Source organism: Asparagus officinalis, chromosome 8 (genome assembly GCF_001876935.1).
Source record: "Asparagus officinalis chromosome 8, Aspof.V1, whole genome shotgun sequence".
Taxonomy (NCBI): Eukaryota; Viridiplantae; Streptophyta; class Magnoliopsida; order Asparagales; family Asparagaceae; genus Asparagus; species Asparagus officinalis.
The window spans coordinates 18,486,327-18,510,601 of NC_033801.1; the positions used below are offsets into that span (position 1 = coordinate 18,486,327).

The window sequence follows — 24,275 nt, forward strand, 5'->3', positions numbered from 1 at the left end:
GATGCACAAATTTTTATTGCACATATAATACATGCAATTTTGAGAGCTTAATAAATGTCTTTAAAGAAAACATTTGACATGATTTTTTAAACATTTTCACCTTACTTTCAGTCCTCAACCTACGTACACACACAAGCTCACAACACACGTCAAACCCAACCATAACAAACTTTGTAAAATTCTGTAATTTTTCAAGTCTCTGAAAAAAAAAAAATCCACTTCCTGGTTTCCTCTTCAACTTCCTGCATCAAGACTAAGAATTAGTCTCTGTATCATTCCAATTTCAGTTTTCTGTAAAAGATTACAGAAAAAGATGAGAGTTGGAAGGACCAATTTGCAACATTAGTTCATCAAAAATCCAAAGGCCGACAAAGAGATCAATGAGAATAAATTGCTTTCTTCAATCCCCAGAGGAGCACCGAAGGCACTGGCAACGGAAACCATAACCTTGAGTGAGGATACTCTGTCGAGCTTCAACATCCATACTTGCATCAACGTAGCAGATTCGGAGTTCTTCTCCTGGCACCAAATCAAACAATTATCACCCACCAAGCAATTTTGCACTTCCATTTCAATCAATCGTCAGTATATAATACTATTAACTTTCTCTCGGTTTTAAAAGTACCTGCTTCTATGTCGCGGAGGGCCTTAAGTCTTGCCTCTGCATTGTCGATCCATATTATATGTGTATTTGGATCTGTAATTGTAAATCTGTCAGCAAAGTTCCTTCTCCACTTCACTCACATCACTGGCATAGGGTACTGACAGTGTGTGTTGGTTTGGAAAAGGAAATTACTATGTAGGAGATTGATCAGAAAGACAAAAAAGAGCATGCATCAGTAGTCGATCTAAACATCTATCACTTTGGCTTCTCAGTTTTACATTTGCCGCTTAAGCACGATATAGTGTTCCAGAAATATAACTCATACGTTAGTGTATAGCAGATACTCAAATCATACGGTTGAATCTTTTCATACAGTTCTGACAGCCGTCAATCCAACCTATTGGACGTTAGTCATATTGCCCATTTTCCTTGGTTCACCGTTCTCGTAGTTTCACCAAACAACAACAATATTTGCTGGGTTTGAGACATCCTAGGAAATAAAACTGAGCTAACTTACTGTAAACAATATTTCATTTTCTGACAACTTGAGACATAAAGTGGCTCAAAAGTTTCGTCTTTGACATTCTAAATGAGGACATATTGGATGGCTTTGCAATTCGAATAGCATCATATAGGTAAGAACGGGAATCTTTTGAAAGCCTGCATATATACATCTCTAGATGCATCTGTGTGTATGCATACATATATATGTCTACAGCCATATCTTCCATTTATATGTATATGTACAGGTTTGTACGAATTACAGGATAAATTACAAATATTCTGTTTGTCATAAAAATAGTAGGAAAAAGGTGTACCGCAATCATGATTGTAGAAGGATGGAAGCATATATATTGCATTTCCAACAGCTGCTTCAGCTTCAACAGAAGCAGCAGCAGATGCCAATAAATCATCGTATGATCTGGCAACGAGTTCAACGCGAAATGCATTTATGCGAATTCTCGCCAGAATATTAATGTACCATTCCTTAGTAAGAACTGATGTAGGTCAAAGATAACTCATAAAATCTAAAACTCTGAAAGATTCATTCGCACAAGAATCATTAAATCATTAGGAAGGATACATGTCATCTGCTCATCCTCAATCTGTGCTTTCATAAAGGTTTCTTTCAGCAGCCCAAACTCTTCCTCCATCTAGAGGTTTTAATGCGCAAAGGAAATATGAGAAAGTTTATATCACAAGAAACCAAAGAATACCCATAACAATATAAATCCTTTACCTGTGAAACTGTCTCGGGAAGCAAACTGGCTGGTTGGAGTATATCGAGACCGTCTGAAGCAGTTGATTTAGATATAACCATGCAAGCCAACCGCTTTACCATGAATGGATATTTCAGCCCTCTGGTTCTGTATAAGAACTAAACAAAATTAAGACAACTTAGCATCAATTAACTTTTTCTATAAAAGACAATGTGTAGGTCTATTTCGATAGAAGAAATGTAAATGGAACACTACAGTGGTTATTATAGCACTGGGCTTATAGTTCTCACAATTTGTAATTCAATTCTTCCTAGACTTGTCAATTACAAATATTATGTGCCAGTTTTTGTACATGTGTACAGTGAAAATTTTTACTTGATGCTGCGTACTTACCTCAGTAACCAAAGCCTGCAAAAAGTATAGTCTTTTCTTTTTCCAGAAAAGGGAGTACCGACAATGAGATTCAACAGGCACCAGGGGGACTTCTCAATTTCATTAAAAGGAAAAACCAAATATGGTTAGATACAGGTGCCTAATGTGAAGAAAGAACAAGGAGAAGAAATGTATCAAAACTTAAGGCTTGCATTTGAGCGGTCTTGCTACCCGAATAAGTTACAAGTTGGTGGAGAGTGCACAATGCACGATAGCCACAAAATGGGAATTTGAAAGGAATATAAGCCAATGTTCAACCATCTTACTTCTATTGAAGGATTATAGGATAATGTGCTGCCTAATAGCTAAGGAAACCGCAAAGAAGGATTGTTACCAAAATTCAACCCAACTCCACAAGTACCAGAGTAAATCTATATAATCAAAATAGATTGTTCTAACTTTGGAGGAGTGCACGAGATGCAAAACTAACTTCAAAGAAATTTTATTAAACCTTCATCTTTAAGTCTATTTTCTTCCTTTCAAATCACTTCTACTTTTGTCAACTTTCCATTACCCATTCTTTCCATTACTCTTGTCAACTTTCAAATCACTAGCTGTTTGGTTCATTTTGTAAAAAAAAAGAAAAAGGAATAGGAACAGGGTACTAAAATGGCTTTTCCATGCACTTCTCTTAGTTTTTTATGAAAACTAGTGTGTTGTCCGTGCAAAGCACAGCGATAATTTTTTTCACGCTAGAGTAATCATGTTTTTAAATGCTGGATTTTCTGAATTGCTACAGTATCCCACGTTTTTTAAATTATTACATACCCGTGCTACAGTATTAATGCTATAGTATTTTCAAAGAACGCTACATTTCCCGCCTCTGTTATAGTAATTTTTCTTTTAAAATGCCACAGTATCCGTGTGATACAGCAATAATACTGTATCGATATCTACTGTAGCATTTTCTGTAGCGTGAACATTGAATCTTGGATTCTCCCATTTGTATAGAGGAGTAGATCAGAAGTTGATGGAATGCTCTATTATTTATACTCTTGTGTTTGGTTCATTCCATAAAAAATAGGAAATGAGCATAAGAATGGATGAGGTGTATCAGTTGGTGTCAGAATTCCAACTCAATTCCTCTCAAATTGAGAGGATGTGGGTTTCCATAAAAACTCATCTTTCTCCACTTTATAGAATACTCATTCTATAAAATAAAAGTGAACCAAACTTAAGAACAAGAATTGAATGGAATAACTTTTTGGAATTCTAACACTATTCATTCTCATTCCTTGTTCATTCTATGAAAAATTCCGAACCAAACTGCCCTGCTAGCTCAGCTGCACATCTGCCTTAATTAGGCCTTCCAATTGTCCAACAGTAGCTTGGATGCAATGTCTACCAACAATACCATGACATTCTCTCTTGAAAAAGACAAGACACTCTTGATCTAGAAATTGAAAGAAACCATAGAGGACTAATGAATTTCACAATAATACACATTCAAACAATAGTAAAGTGAAATGTCACCAAAATAATGCAAGGCAAGATTTTTACGTATGACTGATAAAACATCTTTCAGCAAACATTGAAAAGAATTATAACTGATTTATCTTATCCAGAAAATGCATGCATACCTGCAATGGTGGTTATACCATGACCAATCTGCTTTTTTCTCAACTTCATAGAAACCCTTACAACACAAAAAATTAACAGAAAAATCAAGTTAGATGGTTCAAACGTATTACTTAATGAATAAAAAAAGGGGAGGCCAAGCAGCTAAGGCATGTCCTTTTGCATGTATCTGTGCAAATCAAGAACCACGAGAGGAACTGGAAAATCTTGCATAAAATATAAGTATGAAATAATTAGGCCTAATTACAGAAATCATTCTAAACTTTAGGGAGTTGCACTAAACCCCCCTCAACTCTTTTTATTCTGCTAAATCCCCCTAAACTTTACGAGTTATTGCACATAACCTCCTTGAAATTTTTTATTCCACTAAATCTTACGTGAAAATTTCTCATTTTATCCTCATATTAGCACCATCAATTCTAACGAGCCACCGAATAAGCACATGCCAAAAAAAAAAGATGAAAAATCATTCTTAATCCCAAAATATACCCTTTTATTGAAAAGGGAAACAATGTAACTTTTTGGGACAAAGGGATTATTTTTATGTTTATCTTGGCACATGTTTGCCACATGATATGTTAGAACCAATGATGCTAATTTGGAGATTAAAGGAAAATTTTCCATGTGAAATTTAGTGGATGAAAGAGTTTAGGGGGGTTATGTATAATAACTGCTAAATTTTAGGGGTAGAGTGGAAATTAAAATTTTAAGGGGGATTTAGTGCAACTCTCTCAAAGTTAAAGGGGGGGGGTTTTCTATTCTATAATCAACAAGTAGGCAAGTGAACAAGGTACTAGAAACATGGTATGAATGCTATACAAAAATCCAAATTACAGAGAACACACACTTTAAGGATCATAATATCTGACCTATTTCTTAAGTTTGTTGATAGAACACCTAAAGTTGAAAAGTTTTCAAGATTGACCTTGAAAACAAGACATCTTTTATGGGTTTTCGCGAGGGTTTAGGATTATTATTTTATACTCTTAACATGCCTTTGCTGCCCAACTGATTGAGCATCCTTTTTATGGGCTAAAACCTGAACTCAATCAGCAATACATTTTCTAATCCACATTCAAATGCGTGACTGGTGTGATTTGAACCTAGAACCTGGGCTGATTTGATGTCATGTCAAAAGATCGGTTACTTCTTTGGATAGAATTTTTTAAGAGGGGAGGGGCGATATGGAAGGGCTAGGATGTTAACCATCCATAAATTGTGTGTTTACAATTATTGATTAGTAAGGGAAAGGAAGAGGAGGATTAAAAATAAGCAAATTCACTTATTAGGCTTGTTTGGTAGAGGACATGAGGGGAAGGGAGGTAGGGGTAAGGTGCAATGAGGTGCAATGAAGAATAAATCTTTGGTGTATCATTTTGGTTGGAGGGAGGGTTAGGGGAGGTACATGACTTTTTTCTTATTTGGCTGAGAGGATGGAAAGGGGAGGTGAGGTGATGAGTTAGTTAAAGTACAATAATACCTTTTTTGTGAGAATATGTGATATAGCTTGGATAAGAAAAATAAGTGGGAAATTATGCAAAATATGTGAGGATATTAAAGTCTTTTCATGATAAATATTCTCTCTACACCTTGTCCCCCCAAATCAGAGGGATTTTTCTCTCCCTAAACTTTTAGTTCATTTTGCATTTTTTTCTCTCCTCACCTACTCCACCTCACCTTTCCTCTAACAACCACTATCAGAGAGGATTTTCAGTTTTGTCCCTCACCTCATCGTACCTCTCATCCTACCAAACCAAGTCTTGTTGTTTTAATCCTTTTAAAGTGGACGGACAGGGGGAGAGTTTAAATAAAACTTTCTCAAACTCCAATATTGTCCTTAAAAAAATAAAAATAAAACTCATGTAACAATCCCTTTTAATAGTAGTTGGATGAGAAAACAATCAATTAGCTTGAAGAAATAGAAATGAGACCACTTGAGTGGAATGAGTTTGGTGAAAAAGTAATGATTGAAGTGATATTACCACACTAATTTAAAAAATTACAAATAACATGAGGTTGGTAGATTTGAGTGGGTTGAACATAGAAATAAAACTAGTGTGTTTAACAAGTTTGTTTAGTTTTATACCCCTTTAACAAAGTATACACCATCTTGTATCTATAGAATGTATAGGTGAAAGAAACATAAATATGATAAAAAGGAGTGATAATAGTGCAATATAATGTGTTTACTAGGTGGTCAACATGGGCCCATGGTAAATCCACATCAGGATCCCTCTAACATCGAGCATTAATTTACACGCCATATCACATGACAGTTGATGTCTTTGGTTTCCTATCGCATCCCTGTGTACTGGCCACATATCAAATGATTAATAAAGCGGTTAATCGGACGATGAGAAATCAACAGCTCTATAAATAAACGTTTTGCCTTTTTTTATTTCCATCATCTCCGACTCTTCTTCCTCCCCCTAAATCAGTCCTCAAAAGAAATTCATGGACTTTCGCGCCGTTTATACCTTCTTCTACCGACGTCCGAATCATCTTGCCAACCATCGTTAAGATGGGTCCGATATGGAGAATCAACAAGAGCGTATGGAGAAGCAAAGGCGCCAATATCTGAAAGAAGAGAAGGAGAGGGGGACAAGTCGCAGGAGGTAGTGAGGAAGGCTTTAGTAGTATTCACATTGGTAGTGTTTAGTGTTTGTGCATCGGACATCTACACAAAGGTCCTTGTGTTGTCATACGCTTCAGCTGAGGAGAAGGCTCTTGTCGATCGCCTATGAAGCAACAAGTATCTTCTTCTGACTTGTTTGATCATGATCATTAGAGTATTGAAAAATGTGAGTAAGCTGATTTCATTCGTTGTTCTTGTTGGGTTGGTCATCACAACTTACTATTGGCTGTGTGATCTCACAATCGATATCCTTTGTGCTGGACTGATTGGAACGTGAAAACGAACAGTGATGGGCAATTATGGTAAAGAAAGATGATGGATGGTATATCTAGTTTGAGTTTTGAAGCATGAGTACGGTTTTTGAGCTCTTGTACCCATACCCAACCCATCCCGTACCCGTACCCAACCCATCTCGGGTACGGGTACGTACCTAATACGGCTTTGACATGGCAACAACGATTGCAAGTCGTGACTGGCAAAAAATGAAAAAAAGAAGGGTTTTTTTTCTTATCGAATTCAAAACAACGTTTCGTTTTGAACCTGTTAACACGTGACTACTTTTAAAGTCATTATCCAAACGTCATATACACCTGATCTCTCTCAAAACCGATGCTCTCAAGAGTTCCTTCAAGCCTCCAATGGCCTTCTCTCTCTGTCCACATCATCTTGTTCAAAAGGAAACATTGCTCCTAAATTTTGTCGTTGCTCAGTGCTAGAGAGGAGATTCAAGAACATTACAAAGAGGTACGTGTGAGTTATTTATGTATTGATGATTTAGGGTGTTTTTAGGGTTTTCTAATTTAAAAATTAATTGAGTTTTTCAGTTGTGTTTTTATTCTCCAAAGTTCCCCTTTTTTCATTTAAGTTTTGTAATTGTGAATATTTTCAGTTATGTTGTTTTTTATTAATTAGTAAGTGTGAGTTTTTGTTCCCATAATCTAGTAACAAAATTGAAGTTTAATATGTGACTGTTCTATATTAGCTCTTTTCTAATTTGGCTGACTCTGTTCTATATTAGTTTAAGTTTAATATGTGACTAATTGTAAATTTTTTGATATCACAGGGCATTTAATGGAGTTGGTTGTGGATTTGGAAAGTGAACAAGAGGATGATCATGATCCTCTTTGGAGATATGGTACAAAGCTTGATAAAGCACTGAGAGGTGGGGAAATTGGGAATGACAATGTAACTATTGCCATGAAGTTTTTAAGAATTCTCATTTAAGAGTGAAAGTTCATCTTTTAAAGACAAAGGGAATTGAGATTAAAAAATGTAGAAGTGTGAGGAATGAAAATATTATGGAAATGAAGAGAATAATGATCAAGCGGAGCTTAGATTGAAGTCAAGCAAGGGAAAGTGTGTTTTCATTATCGACATCGACAACCACAACTACCAAAGTTTCAAAGAAAAGAAGATGTGAGGGTGGACGAACTATGGAACAAGCTTTTTATCGTGGAGCTCAAGATCATTCAATGGTCTCATTGCACCCATGTTTTACATGGGAGGCCCATTATTTAATTAGCAAGGAATCTATACTTCATCTAATTTCATAAGTATGTCGCAAACAATGCGATCAGAGGCTATGTTCCACCGAGGTTCAATCATTTAAGAACAAGCCTTTTATAAAAAGATAAAGCACACGTTGAAACCTACTGGAGCCTATAAAAAAGACATGGAAAGAGATGGGTGTCTCCAGTGCAAGTGATGGTTAGTCCGACTCTCAAAGAAGACCTATCAGTAACGTAGTGGCGGTGACGAAGATGGACCGATATTCTTGAATGTCGTCAATGTGGAGGGTCATACTAAGAATATAGAGTATATAGTGGACATCCTTTTGAAAACTATTGAAGAGGTGGGTCCTCGAAATATTGTGCAAGTTATAATTGACAATGCACCGGTTTGCAAGTTCGCAGGGGGCATCGTGGAGAGAAAATATCCTCATATTTTTGGATTTCATGTGTAGTTCACACACTAAATCTTGCACTAAAAAATATGTGCGGTAAAAAACCGAAAAACGTGAAGTGGTGTCTGTAGAATGTGGTTGGATTGCTTATATTACCGAGGATGTTATGGTGATTAGAATTATCATAATGAATCACTCTATGAGATTGACGATGTTTAAGAATCATGTGAGATTGAAAATGCTTGCTATCACCAAAATTCATTTCCCTTATGTAGTTATTATGTTGAGGCAATTCAAATCTATAAAGTGCGGTCTTCTTGACTTGGTGACTAGTGTGAGTTGGAAATTATACCGGGATGATGATATTGAGAAAGCAAAATTTGTCAAGCAAATGATTTTGAATGATATATGTTGGGATAAGATTGATTACTTCATTTTCTTTACCGAGCCTATATATAATAAGCTTCAGTCCACCGACACCGACAAGCCTAACCTTCACTGATTTATAATATGTGGAACTCTATAATTGAAAGCGTTAGGACCTCGATTTATAGAAAAGAAGGCAAGAGGGATAATGAAGAATCTTCATTTTATAATATGGTGCATAGTATTTTAGTAGATCGATAGAGCAATAGCAACACACCAGTACATTGTTTGGCTCATTCCCTTAATCCAAAGTTAATTCTTCGCCATTTTTACCTAACTTTTAGGATTCATCGTTTTCTTCATTAACTAATTCTTTTTTAATATGTTTTAGGTACTATAGTGCACAATAGCTCACCAAAGCACCAAATTGAATAGCACCGCACAAGAATCTTGAAATTTTCAACAATAGAACTATGTGTTTGAAGATGTACTTTCCAAAACCCGAAGAACGGTGAATAGTGAACGTTGAAATTTTCTGCCACATTGGAAGCATATTTGGACCCCCAAGCCCTTGTACGATAAGGGAAATGATACTAAGGCAAAAATTGATACTGAAGTTGTTTAGGCATCCATCTTCCTCATCTTGTTGTGAGAGGAATTGGAGTACCTATAAGTTCATTCACTCCTTAAAAAGGAACAAGATGACTTCACAACAAGCAGAAAATTTGGTAAATGTTCATACAAATCTACGCCTCTCAAGGAATTCCTCAGAATATTTTCAATGAGAGACAAGAATGTAGGATATAGGTGAAGAGGAATTTGAATGTTTCTATGGTGTCGATATTTTAGAGATTGCTAATCTTTCTGTTGATGAGCCGAAGCTTGAGTCGGCTGTATTTGACGATAGTGGTAATGATGATGGTCAAGGAACAGCTTCTCTGCATCTTGATTCCAATTAAGATAGGATGTGCTTGTGATATTTTGGGGTATACTTGTAGTATTTTGGGGGCATATTTGTAGCAATTTGGGGATATTCGCAACATTTTGGATATAGTTCTAACTCTAACTTTTGAAAGCATAATTGTAATCCTTGTATGCTCAAGGAGACTAGTAACTAAAAATTAAAGTTGATCTCATATATATGATACTTACATGTATGTTGTTTGTTTACAAGAGTCAATTTGTTATTTGCACAATTTGATTTATTTTCTCAAAACTGTCGTCACCTTCACTTCCTCTTTTATATCTTGTCTTCAATTCTTCAAAAGCTCGTTACAGTCCAGTTTATTGATCCATCACCCGTAACATACACTTCGAGTTAGTTCCTCATTTATAATCTACATGCTAAAATAAATATAGCAAGTGTGTGTTGTGTGTGTAGCCATGTCGCCGTCCCTCCATACCCTGCTATTTACAAATTTCTCGTGTCCCATACCCGTACATATACCCATGCTTCGAGTTTTGAGTGATGAGAGAAAAATTAGAGTCTGACAGTGATAGGTCTTGGTTTATGTTTTTTAATTTGGTTAGTTTTTCTGTAATACATGATATCTATGGCTTTATTGGTTAATGAAAACTTCTCTTCCAATATTAGTTTTTTCCTTTTTTTTGGGTTATTTTTTTGCAATGCATGAGATCTATTCCATTCCCTTGCGTTTACTTGAATCAGTCCCCTCCCCTACCCATCTTTTGTTGGATATAGTTTATTAAACTAAAGTCAAAAGTGTTGCCTAACATTTTTTGAAATGAAACAAAAAATCCAAAAGGAAAATTAGGCAGTGAAGAAAAAATAAAAAAAAGCAAAGTGTTTAATTCAACAAAGTTTGGCAATGTTTGAAATTTGGATAAAGTGGTGAGACCCACCGAAGAAAAATTAGTACGTGGGTCCCACATGCATAGTAAAATATATTATTTTATTAGTGCATAGTATTTTCCTAAACGCTATAAATTGACCTCAAATCCTTAAGGAAAATTCATTCTTATAAGCACCAGCTATTTTACAATCTATATCTGTATATATTGATTGTTATTTTTGGAATGAATTTTCCTTAAGGATTTGAGATCTATTTATAGCGTTTAGGAAAATACTATACACTAATAAAATAATATATTTTACTATGCATGTGGGGCCCACGTACTAATTTTTCTTCGGTGGGTCCCACCACTTTATCCAAATTTCAAACATTGCCAAACTTTGTTGAATTAAACACTTTGCTTTTTTTATTTTTTCTTCACTGTCTAATTTCCCTTTTGGATTTTTTGTTTCATTTCAAAAGATGTTAGGCAACACTTTTGACTTTAGTTTAATAAACTATATCCAACAATCCCCCACAAGTTTTTTAAACTAGTGTCGTGTAATGGTGTTGTCGTTTCAATCGTTGTGCATAAGGTAGATGTCGCAAGGACTTGAATCTCCCTTAGACCAACTGAATAAAAGATAGGTGCATGGTGTCGCAGAGACTTGAACCAGCACATGTCTAAAAATTCAGCGATCACACAAGATCAAACTTATTTGTGGTAGTTTTCACTTTGAACCACACTTGTCTTTGCCTTTATCTTGACCTTGCCTTTGTTTTTGCACATTTATGACCCTGTGCATGTCCTGGTTTCTGCTAGGACTCTAGGTATCTTTCCACAAGACACCATAGGAGACGGCCAAATCTCCACCCATGCATAGGTGAGTTTTTAGGCATATTTCCTATCAAACATCCCGCATCCGAAATGCTTTAAACTCATTAAGGCTTAAAAGTCACCCTCTCTCATGATAGGATTCTAGGTGAGTCTTTTAGATGTGTTTCCTATCTAACACCCCGCATCTGAAATGCTTTGGACTCATTAAGACTTAACAGCCATCCCCTTTGCATGATAGGATTCTAGGTGAAAAGATCAAAGTTTTACTCGGGTAGTTCAGCCAGGTAAGGATAGTATTAAAGGTTGATCAAAGATCAATTAAGTACCACGTTCCTTGCGGAACGCGTTACGCAACCCCCAAACCTTGTCTTAGACACCGACTAATCTAAGAAAACTTGAATCCTTTCACTTGTAAATCTTACTTGACTTTTGAACCATTTATCTTGTCAGTAGTAGCATAAGCTTTGAACTAATAACTTGATGTAAATGGTAAGTATTTATAAGACTACCAACTTTGCATATCTTACTTGACTTTTGAACCAATTATTTTATTATTAGTAGCATAAGCTTTGAACTAATAATTTAATAAATATGGTAAGTATTTGTAAGACTTACAAAACTTTAAGACTCATTCCAGCAGACATCCTTTCGACTATGTCATTTTTCAGACCCTTAGTCAAAGGATCAGCCACATTCTCTGAAGTTCGGACGTCAATCACAGAGATGACTCCTTGACAAATGAGCTCTCTCAAATAGCCATGCTTCAGGCGAATGGTCCGTTTCTTTCCATTGAACAACAAGTTTGCTGCCACAGCACTCGTCGCTTGATTATCACAATAGATAGTAATTGCGCCTTGTAATTCCGTCAATGGAAGGTCTCGGAGAATACAACCGAGCCACTCAGCTTCACCTCCTGCAACACAGAGTGCGAAGAATTCAGATTCCATCGATGATTGTACAATCATGGTCTGCTTCTTAGACTTCCACGAGACGACAGCTCCACCCATGATGAAGACAAAACCTTCAGTAGTTCTGCACTCATCTGGTTCTGAGCACCAGCTCGCATCTGAATAGCCTTCGATTACACCCGGATATCCAGTGTAGAATAGGCCCAGACCTGTAGTTCCTTTCAAGTATCTTATCAATCTCTGGACAGCATCCCAATGAAGCTTTCCAGGATTACTTGTGAACCTACTAAGCATTCCTACAGCGAATGCTATATCTGGCCTTGTGCAGCTCATCGCGTACATAAGACTCCCAATGATCTTTGAGTACCTCAGCTGCTCTACTGGTCTTCCGGTGTTTGGTCAAAGCTTTTTGTTGTAATCATACGGCACTGACAGTTCTGACAGGTCATAGTAGCCATACTTCCTTAGCATGCTCTCGACATAATGATATTGAGACAATCCAATACCCTTTTCAGAGTATATGATTTTGATTCTGAGAATCACATCCGCAGTTCCAAGGTCCTTCATACGGAACTGTGCTGAAAGAAATTTCTTGGTAGATATTACTATCTCCAAATCACTCCCGATGATGAGCATATCATCCACATAGAGACAGATGATCACCACCTTTCCTTCAGCGATCTTGATGTATAGGTACTTATCAGATTTACTGACTTGATACCCATTATTACGAACAACCCTATCGAACTTCTCATGCCAGAGTTTAGGTGCCTGCTTAAGTCCATATAAAGACTTAACAAGTTTACAAACCTTACCAACTGGAGCATCAAGTCCTTCTGGTTTCTCCATGTAGATCTCTTCTATGAGATCTCCATTGAGAAAGGCAATCCTCACATCCATCAGATGTATAACGAACCTTTTAATCGCCGCCCATGCGATAAACACTCTGATGGTAGTGATCCTGCAAACTGGTGCATAAATATCAAAGAAGTCTATACCTTCTTTCTGAGAAAATCCTTTCGCCACCAGTATTGCTTTATACTTTTCAATAGTACCATCAGGACGGAGCTTCTTTTTGAAGATCCACTTGCAACTGATAGGCCTTGTACCTTCAGGTACATCCACCAGCTCCCAAGTGTGATTTTGGATTAATGAATTTATCTCATCATTTATAGCTTCTTTTCACAGAAGAACGTCTGTTGATTGTATTGCTTCTTGAAAAGTCTGTGGATCTCCTTCCATATTATAGGTGATGAAGTCATCTCCAAAATCTTTCTGTCTTCTGACGTACTTGGAAGATGGTTCAATGAGGTGAGATTTGGACAACTTCTCCTCATCCTTGTACTGGTCCTCCAGAGCATTCCAGATTTCCTTTGCAGAGGACTTGTTGATGTAAGCATCTGTTAGATAATCGATCAGACGGTTAAGGAGATAACTCCTACAGAAGTGATCATCTCTAACCCAAAAGGCTTCAGCTTCAGAGTCTTCTTCAGAGTCGGGTTTTTCCTCAGAAACCACATAGTAGATTTTTAGGAGTTGCATCCCGAAGATCACTTTCCGACGCCATGCGTTAAAGTTGGATCCGTCAAAGTTTTCTAACTTAAGACAATCCACTCCAAGAGTCCTTGCAGGATCCATGATAGATCAAGATAATGCTTTAAGATTGTTGGCGCATGTGGTTAAATCTGGAATAATACAGATATAAAGCAGCAAATAACTGAAATAAAGATGAAGTACATTAATTTACATGTCTCAGCCTATTGTGCCATAATACAGAGGAGTAAGCAAAAGAGTATACTTCATTTACAACGGGGTTGGGTGCACTCATACTGATTTTATACATGCCATCAGTACGATATGCATTGCCAAAATATATTTTCTTGAAGGATAATATAGTCTTTCCTCCTTGAAAATCCAAAGTCATTCCTGCATCACACAACATGCTTCCAGAGGCTAAGTTTTTTGCAATTGAGGGAACGTGTTTCACATCCTTTAATGTGAGAGTCTTTTCCGAAGAAAGAGTCAGCACCACAGTCCCAGTTCTAAGAACAGAAACTACAAAACGATCAGCCATTGATACGTTCTCTTTGGTAGCAACATAAGAAGAGAACATATCTCTATTTGAGCATACATGACAAGTAACACCCGTATCTAACCACCAACTAGGGATGTTGCTTGGAATTGTTTCTGGAAGAGCATAGCCACACAATCATCAACTTGATTGACATTGTGTGTTGTTTCCTTCTTTGGTGCTTTGTAGTCTTTGGCAAAATATCATTGCTTTTCACAGTTGAAGCATTTACCGCTCTTCTTGAACTCCTTCTGAACGTTCAGGTTCTTCGGATTCTGGTTCTTCTTTCTGTTAAAAGACTTCTTCTTCTTGAAAGATGAATTATTACCCTTTTCAGAGTTAGCAGCCACCATGTTAGCAGGCGCCTTCTGTTTAGCAATGAGCTCAGTCTTCGTGCGAGTCCGAGTCTCGTCCTCGATCCGAATGAACCTCTTCAGATCAGACAGAGTCACCTGTCTTTTCCTTCTCCGAATGTCAGTGGAGAATATCATCCAAGATGGATGAAGCTTGTTGACAATCACACCAGAGACGAAGGTTTGACAAAGATTGATCTTTTCATCCTTCAGCTTCATAACAAGCTTTTCAAGCTCTTTGACTTGAGGCAAAACCTCAGTATCATCTTTGAACTTTAAGTCCAGAAATTTGTCAATGAGGTGAGATTTGGTCAGCTTCTCCTCATCCTTGTACTGGTCCTCCAGAGCAATCCAGATTTCCTTTGCAGAGGACTTGTTGGTGTAAGCATCTGCTAGATGATCGGTCAGACAGTTAAGGAGATAATTCATGCAGAAGTGATCATCTCTAGCCCAAGAGACTTCAGCTTCAGAGTCTTCTTTTTCAGAGTCGGGTTTTTCCTCAGAAGTGTGAAGTTTGTGCGCAAGCAAAACTGACGAGAAAACCATTTTTAAGTGTCACGAGGAACACGAACACCAACCTGTTAGATCTTATTCATTCAGATACTTGTGACTTCAAGAGCTTCGTCACTCGTGACGGCAAGAAGTACTTCATCACTTTCATCGACGATTATTCTCGCTTCTGTCATGTTTACCTGCTAAAATCTGAAGATGAAGCCTTCAGCAAATTTATCGAGTTTCGGACTCGAGTGGAGAAGCAGCTTGGACTTCAGGTGAAAAGACTCAGGAGCGACAGAGGAGGAGAGTACCGACCTAAGGAATCGGAAGCATACTTCAAGGAGCATGAAATCATTGTTGAAACTACTATTTCGTATTCTCCACAATCCAATGGGATTGCAGAAAGAAAGAATCGCACATTGACTGAGATGGTGAATTCGATGCTAATCACATCTGGTTTACCTACCTGCTATTGGGGAGAGGCTTTGCTAATGACAAACTGGATTCTGAACAGAATACCCTACTTCAAAACTGATAATACTCCTCATCAGTTGTGGTTGGGATATCCATATTCTTTGGATAATCTTAAAGTGTGGGAGTGTCTTGCATATATTCGAATTCCAGATATCAGAAGGCCTAAGTTCGGACCAAAAGCAAACATATGTGTGTTTCTTGGCTTTGCTAGAGATAGCAATGCGTGCAGGTTCCTGGACCTTGGAACCAACTCCATCATTGAAGCTCGGGATGCAGAAATCTTTGAGGATAAGTTTACCAAACATAAAGGCTTATTGCTCAAAGATGTAGCAGCGAATGCTAATATATCAAATGCAGAAGAGGAGCCAGTCAAAGCTGACAAGAAAGCCATTTTCAAGTGTCACGAGAAGCACCAACATGTTGGATCTGATTCATTCAGATACTTGTGACTTCAAGAGCTCCGTCACTCGTGGCGGCAAGAAGTACTTCATCACCTTCATCGACGATTATTCTCGCTTCTGTCATGTTTACCTGCTAAAATCTAAAGATGAAGCCTTCAGCAAATTTGTCGAGTTTCGGACTCGAGTGGAGAAGCAGTTTGGACTTCAGGTGAAAAGACTCAGGAGCGACAGATGAGGAGAGTACCGATCTAAGGAATCGGAAACATACTTCAAGGGGCATGGAATCATTGCTAATATATGTTCGAATTCCAGATATCAGAAGGCCTAAGCTCGGACCAAAGACAAACATATGTGTGTTTCTTGGCTTTGCTGGAGATAGCAATGCGTGCAGGTTCCTGGACCTTGGAACCAACTACATCATTGAAGCTTGGGATGCAGAAATCTTTAAGGATAAGTTTATCAAACATAAAGACGTATTGCTCAAAAATGTAGCAGAGAATGCTAATATATCAAATGCACAAGAGGAATTTTGTCTTGACCGAAAGATCTGATAGATCGAGGAGATCTTTTATCTGATAGATCGAGGAGATCTTTTGTCTGATAGATCGAGAAGATCTTTGCCTAATAGACCGAGGAGATCTTTGCCTGATAGATCGAGGAGATATTTGCCTTATAGATCAAGGAGATCTTGACAGTACTGGATCGGTGCACACCAGAGTACTGGACTACTGTTCCTGGAAGCAATTTAGCCTTGGGATCCTTGCACCGGAGTAGGCCGAATAATGCTTTAAGCACAGCGTTTTATAAACGCACAGCAGCTGAGTTGGAAATTTTTAAATTAATATACTTCAGCTTTCTTTCAGTTATTTGCTGCTTTATATCTGTATTATTCCAGATTTAACCACATGCGCCAACATCTTTGTATTGAAACTCATCGCAAAACTCCAAAATTCTGGTGACGGTCCAGGGTTATTATTTTATACACCGACATCTTCCTATTTTGAAAGTTGAACGATTCTTCGTACTTGACTAAGCTAACTGAATAGTATCTTAATTTCATTCCTACTAGTGTCTTGTTTTATCATGTCATCAACAAATCTTGCAGTTCTATGTGGGATTGTAATTCTAGGGAAAACTATAGCAAAAAATAATCTTTGATTGCCACTTCCAGCAAAAAAGCAAATTTCGGAAACAAAAGAATGTGATTAAAAAATAGCTTTGATTTCCTCTTGTTTTCCCAGTTAAGTAAATTTTCAAACTTCGCCAAAAAAAAGATTAATGAGCATACAAAAAGATTGCTAAAAAAAAATTGCAAACCTTGGATTGCTCTCTACATTCCTCACTGCAGAAATAGCAAGAACTGCCAGCGGTCCCGTCACCTCCTGGTAACGCCTCACTCCCCAGCCACCGCAAGCAACCATAGCAAACCTATAAATTCTTCATTTTTAACTTTTTTTTTACTCGAGAATTTTCACATATAAAGAGAAGAATTTTATTATTAAAAAAAACTCACTTTCTTTGAAAGGAGGTGGTTGGGGTGGGTGACGAGGGGCGTTTGGCGGCTGTGGATAAGCTCACGCGGCGATCGCTACGGGTGGCAACACTCCCCTCCTGCTGAGGAATCGCGTGAGCCCGACGCGGATCGGCGGAGGACCCGATCCGCGGTCTGGTGCTCCGCGGAGTGGGGGAAAGTTGTTGGCAGGAGATGAGCGTACAGGGCGGAGCACCAGAACCGTGCGGGTGCGTGACGCGGCGCGGGCGCTGGAGAGCATACCGGTGGATTTTGGGTCGGGTTTTGGGTGAGATTTCGTTTTAGTTCTTTTTATTTATTTATTTGTTTTAGGATACAAACTACAAAGCCAACATCTAAAAACTTGCTTTCTTGAAAGATAGCCCCTTTAAATTAGGCCCAGTAATGGCCCAATCCTTATCACTTTGCAGGCTGAAGGGTTCAGCGACGCCCACACTTTATGGGGCTTCACAGCCCCAACCACTCCCCAAACACCGCACCCTTCCAAAAACAAAAAACAAAAAACAAAAAACAAAGACAAAAAACATGATACTTTTTGCCCCTGATGAAACGTTACGAATGGTTATCGATTTCTCAGTGCATTAAGAAAGGTACTCAATACTCAGAATAAAAATGGTATCCCTACTTTGCTTTTTTTTTTAAAAATTAAAAAATGGTTATTCCTACAATAAGATGTCATTCCAAGAAATGTGAGATCAATTACCAAACACACTAAGTACTTAATTAACATCTCTCTAAAAAAATTAAGAGCTGTTTGGTTGGATGAAATGAAGTTGCGAGAGTAAATAAAGCAACGAGATTTATAAATATATTATTTGATTTGCAAACTTTGTTATTGAGAAATGTACATGAACTTGCAATTTGCAAATAAATTTACATCAAATGTTACGGCCAATTTAGTGGAAGGAGAAGTTGCATACTTTAAAAAGAAAATTAAAAGATAAAAATAATTACACCTCATCCAAAAAATCTTTTTAAATCCAAATAAAAATAACCATTTACACACAGGTTTTCTTTTATGACAAAAGTATGCAACTTTTGCATTTTTTTTTCCCCAACAAAACACTACATTTGCATTTGAAATACATTTTCTACAATATAATTGTAAATATCCAAGTAAAAAAGTTTGGAGTTGATTTCTAGCAATAAGTGTTGCATGCAAACATTTACTACTACAACATTTGCTGCTATTTCTGTTTACAGGAAACCAAACAAATGAACCTGGTAAGTGATGAATAAATTGTTCAAAATTATATAATTTGAGAAGACGACCACGATAGCCACCACCGCCCCTAAAAAAACAAATAAAGAAAATATAACCGATTTTTCCCACTGATATTACGCATTTAACATGAGAGTTTAAAATGTGCTATAGCTTCAAATAATAAGCAATTACCAAATCCAATAAGCTCAAAATATGTGTTGGCCCATAAAAGGCTAAATATGGGCTAAAGGACAAAGCAGATATGCTAATGATGATCTAGGCTTTAACAATTTGCAAGACCCATGATATTCTATATTAATAAGACATCAGAAAGTGTTCTTCAAGTTAAGTTCTTCCTTGAAAGTTAAAATTCAATATATGTGGAAATCACAGTTTTAACATTTTAATAGTGACTTTGATCCAACTAACACAAGTCTCCATGATTCAAGTCTAATCCACCTTTAATTATGTTATTTCTTGATGGCACCTCACCTCTATCATTATCGTGTGACAAGGAAAGAAAACACCCAACTTGTTTTTACCTTCATCTGAAAGTCATTTTGGTTTTAGATGAATATTTCAAGTAACTTTTCTTCTATATGGACAATGATCTCTACTGTACTTACTCCGGTTGCTCAAGTACTCTTAAATTAAGTTTGTTGTTAAAATACTAATTATTAAGATATTTCAAAAGGCGTAATTGTGACGCCCCTGGGTTCACACAAGGCTACAGTCCAAGGTAAAACCAAGAATGTCAAACCTATCATGCACCAAACCGTATAATAACATGTTTCACCATCATAATTACTATCTCTCTAGTAGAGTCAATAAAAGGTGTAGGTACAAAAGCAAATAGAAGATAATATAGAAATCAACAGATGAAATAATAGAGATCAAATTAATATTCCATCATCTAACATACTGAAGTACAAGTCAATATCTGAAATAAATAAACTGAAGTACTCAACAAGTCTCAAATACAAAAAATATCTGACAAGGGGAAATAAGGCACACAGCCTTTACAACTTCTAGAATAAAACTCTCAAATGTCTAAACAAAAGTCTACAGTAGAGCTCAAAAGAAAAATATAACTAAATAGACAGGTGAAGCTAAAATGCATCGCCATCAACCTGCGACTCTCCGGGCTCCTGGCTCGTTACCTGCAAGGGGGAGGGACAACGAGCGTCAAAGCGCTAGCGAGCAACATCACAACCAACCCCAAGGAAAAAGGGCTCGTTGTACACAGAAAATACAGTTAACACATAATAATATAAAATCATTTATCCTAACAATAATGGGTTTTAGTACTTAGGAAATTACAACACGAACATAGGTACGTCGAGCGAAATAATCCAAATAAGGAAACTCTCATGTATATACCTTGTATCTCAAATTGTAAGTCCCTAAGTACCAAACCCGGAGTCTAATACATGAATAATAAAGAAAAGAAAACGAACCCATCTCTATCAATAAACATAGTCATGTCAAAGCCACAATAAGTGTTACGTCCAACCTAGGTAGCTATCATGTCCCAACTTCATAAATATGTCATGCTCCAAACTCGGTTATGTATCATGCTCAAGGTTTAGCAAATGTCCAACACATGGACTAAATGATATGCATGTCCAACACATGGACTAAAATGATAAGTGTCCAACACATGGACTAATAGTAATGTATGTCCAACACATGGACTATAAGTAAAGAGGTGCAACTGTCAAAGGTATATGCGGAAAGATATACATATCCTAAACTCGCACGCGTCTCGATGTACAGGTCTAAACTTGTGTCAAAAGTCAACTCACATGTACAGATAAATCACTAACATTGTAAACTAGTGTCAAATAATCGAGACGACCCCGAAAAGCAACTCAAACAGATCAAGAATCTGTAAAACACATCATCAGTCGATTCATGTGTCGACTGATGCAATCAGTCAACTCATTGGTCGACTGATAAGATCAGGCGGAACAGCCTCAGCTCACCAGTCGACTGATCGGTCGACTGAGGAACTGAGAAAACAAAATTAGCCCGTCAGTCGTCAGTCGACTGATCAGTCGACTGATAGCTGGAAAAATTCAGCCCGTCGGTCGACTGATCAGTCGACCGAACTGATGCAGAACCTGTTTGTGCATTTGATTATTTGCAATACTATTTATCTAAAATCATCATCATAAATCCCAAGCATAAAGATACTGATTTTAACACATATGTACTAAACTAAAACGAAATTTCACATGTAAATACATAAACAAAACCCTAAACATATGCATTCATGCTTTAAAAACGTTTTGAAAACAAAACTCGTGTTTAATCTCTCATTAAAACATTTCAGATCTAGATCTTTGATTCACAAAACGTTGGTGAGTTTTTTAACATTCTGAAATAACATATCTTCACATTATATGCTATAAAAATCAAGTCTTTGTTCACAAAAATACGTTTTTGGCTCATCAAAACTCATAAAAAATCATTTGAAAACGTTTAGAAATATGGGACAAGGTTGGGCGAGATGTTACTCGCCTCAGGGGTGATGAAAAGCTATTGGATCTGCGAGAGAGTGGTTTCTTTCGCTGCAAAGTGAAAATCTCGACGAAAATCCTCCGAGTTCTCCCCAAAATCACCAAGAACGAACCTAGGGTTTGAGAGAGGAAAGAGGGGGCTAGGGTTTCTCAGATATGATGATGAGAGGGAGTGTTTTTGGGTAGGGGAGATCATATATGAACAGCCAGACCCGACCAAAAACCCGAACCAATAAAAATAGACCCGAAACATGGAAAAACTGGAAAACAGCTCGTCAGTCGACTGATTGGTCGACTGAACTCGTCAGTCGACTGATCGGTCGACTGATCTGGCAATTTCCTGTTTCGTGCATGTTTTGCTTATTTGCAAAACCAACGCACAAAACTCTATATACATACCCTCATATCATCTCAAATAACTTGTTATCATGTCCATCTATGATCTCAAGCTATTTATCACAATAATTCACATATATACATTACAAAAAAAATACGGGGTTTTACAGTAATATTCATATTTGTTGATTATATCACTACTGAAATATCATAGTTTATGACAAAAATAGCACACAAACTTCTCCTTAAATTTTTAATCTCTAAGATTTTCGAAAACAATAAGAAGAATACATCTTGTTTAACCATTATTTATTAGCTAATAAAAACAAGTAAACATCTCTATCTCCAAATTACTCCCCACCTATCGTATCACCAACTATATATGTATTCTTTTACTAGGTTACTAGCAATAAAATATTGTTATTTGTATCCATCGTAGGTGATTCGTATGTTTCAATATGGCTCACGAGATATTGGATTCAATTCTAAACTGGGTCATTAAAAAAATATTCTTATTTGTTTTCCACCAAATTCTTTAAACCTATCTCTAGTTCTTGTTCACTTATCATTACAATGGAGTGACATAACTCTACACATTGTTGTATCTCCTTCTACCACCAGCATATAAAGTTCCATTTACATTCATGTACAATTTATAGGTCCACCGGGTCAAAGTTTCGTATCTAATCTAAATTCACACCCAGCTTGCATGTTAGGTTTGAGTTTTGGATTGTACAAATTCGCTTCACACAAGCTGGGATCAGTTTGGCAGCTCCTCATGAGGTAAAACAAAATAGAACCATTTTTTAAGGCCGAAATTCGAAGTAACAAGAACTATCCCACACAGCGGCCTAGCCAGAGCTAGCTTGTCCTGGGCAGCTGCCCAGGGCAAGAAATTCCGCCTCTCCCTCCCCTCTCCTCCTCTCCTCCCCTCGCTTCCTCTCCTCTCCCGCCACTTCACCTCCCTCTCCCACAGATCCAACCTCCTCTCCCTCGTCTTTCAGGACCTCCATCTCTACAATCCCCAGCCCTCATCCCTCTCCCGCGCCTCCTTTCTCTCCTCACGACATACTCGTAGACCACATTTATTTTTCGCTCAGGGCAAAAAATAATCTTGTCTACGCCACTGATCCCACGACCGAAATTAAGCTAGGTTCAAGTCCCAACTCAGTTTTGTTCCACCAAACCGGTTTAACGAGGAGTTGTCGCCAAACATGTCCCATAATTCAAACCCGCTTGGGACTAATTACGGCTTCGTTTGGATACCATAGTGTTTTCCTTGTTGTGTTTTCGTAAAAAAACATCATGGTGTTGTGTTTTCTCTTAAAATGTTTTCAAAACACCATGTTAAGTATTTTTTATCAACACTAGTTTGACCCATTATAACATTAGTATTAAATATATTATTAATATATTATATATTAATTATAATAAAATATATTGTAAATAAAACGTTTTAATATTTAGTTTACATTATTATAGTATTATAAGTATTAAATGTAATGCAATATAATATTGTATAATATATTATAATATTATATTGTACTTTAATGAGTTATATTATATTATAATTATTACATATTATTTTCAAATAATTATATATTTAATTATTTTGGTATATCAAATTGTTATTGTTGTATATTATATTAATATTTTTATAATAATGTTATTTTATTATTAATATAATATTATACTATTATTAATATAATATAATATTATACTATTATTCATATAATATAATATTATTAATAATGTTAATATTATGTTATTACTAGTATGTTATTAATAAATTAATATATTATAAATATTTTAATATTATATAATATATTATAGTTTTTAATATGTTAGAGTTTATTAATTATTATATCATTATTATATTATTATTTATTATCAATAACTTTTTATTGTATTTATTAGTTTATTTATTTATTTATATTTTACTATTATTTATTTATTATATAATACTTTATTAACATATTCAATATTGGTATTTAATATGTTATTATATTATTATATAAGATATTTTATTTATTATATTTTTATATATTTAATAAATATTACTAATATATTAAATTAACTATAGTATAGTATAATATAATAAGGATGTTGATAATAACTCTATATTAATTACATTTAATATATTATATTAGATATTATATTAACACGTTCTCAAACTCAAAACCAAAACACCAAACTTAAAACACCTAAAATGTGTTTTGAAATAAGTATTGTGTTTTTTGTTTGATGATGGTTTAGCTCAAAAAATATCATGGTTTTCAAACGCATGGTGTTTTGTTTTTGACAAAAACACCATGGAAACAAGTAAAACACCATGGTATCCAAACGGAACCGTACACATTTGGATAAGGATTCTGCAATGTATATTAGACTAGAAGAAATATTAATTTTTACTGTTTTCTTTTTTTACACCTAAAAGTATCCATATCAACTACCATCTCTCCCACATTCTACAGTCAAATTCAAATCTTTCCCTTCGCCACAAAGCACTCTGTCCCCTACTCAATTTACCAACTCCGAGTGGCCACGTTTTAACCCCCAAGGCCGAGGGTCAAGACGCAGACCCCTGGCCCGACCCACTCACTGGGCCTTT

The 24,275-nt window shown here is 36.4% G+C and overlaps 2 protein-coding genes across 2 annotated transcripts in view; one reads left to right on the plus strand and one right to left on the minus strand.

Moving 5' to 3' along the window:
• LOC109820946 (histone-lysine N-methyltransferase ATXR4) lies at nt 45-17,843 on the minus strand. The gene is given in 9 exon segments (XM_020387142.1): nt 45-519; nt 626-697; nt 1,423-1,602; nt 1,689-1,758; nt 1,845-1,971; nt 3,837-3,892; nt 17,389-17,499; nt 17,585-17,648; nt 17,650-17,843. Coding segments are annotated over 9 exon segments (993 nt in total). The 3' UTR covers nt 45-400.
• Nucleotides 23,997-24,275, plus strand: part of LOC109820947 — a 3,403-nt gene continuing 3,124 nt past the window's right edge. The window contains exon 1 of the mRNA XM_020387143.1: nt 23,997-24,043. Coding sequence (XP_020242732.1) covers nt 23,997-24,043 — 47 coding nt within the window. The remainder of the gene's footprint in view (nt 24,044-24,275) is intronic.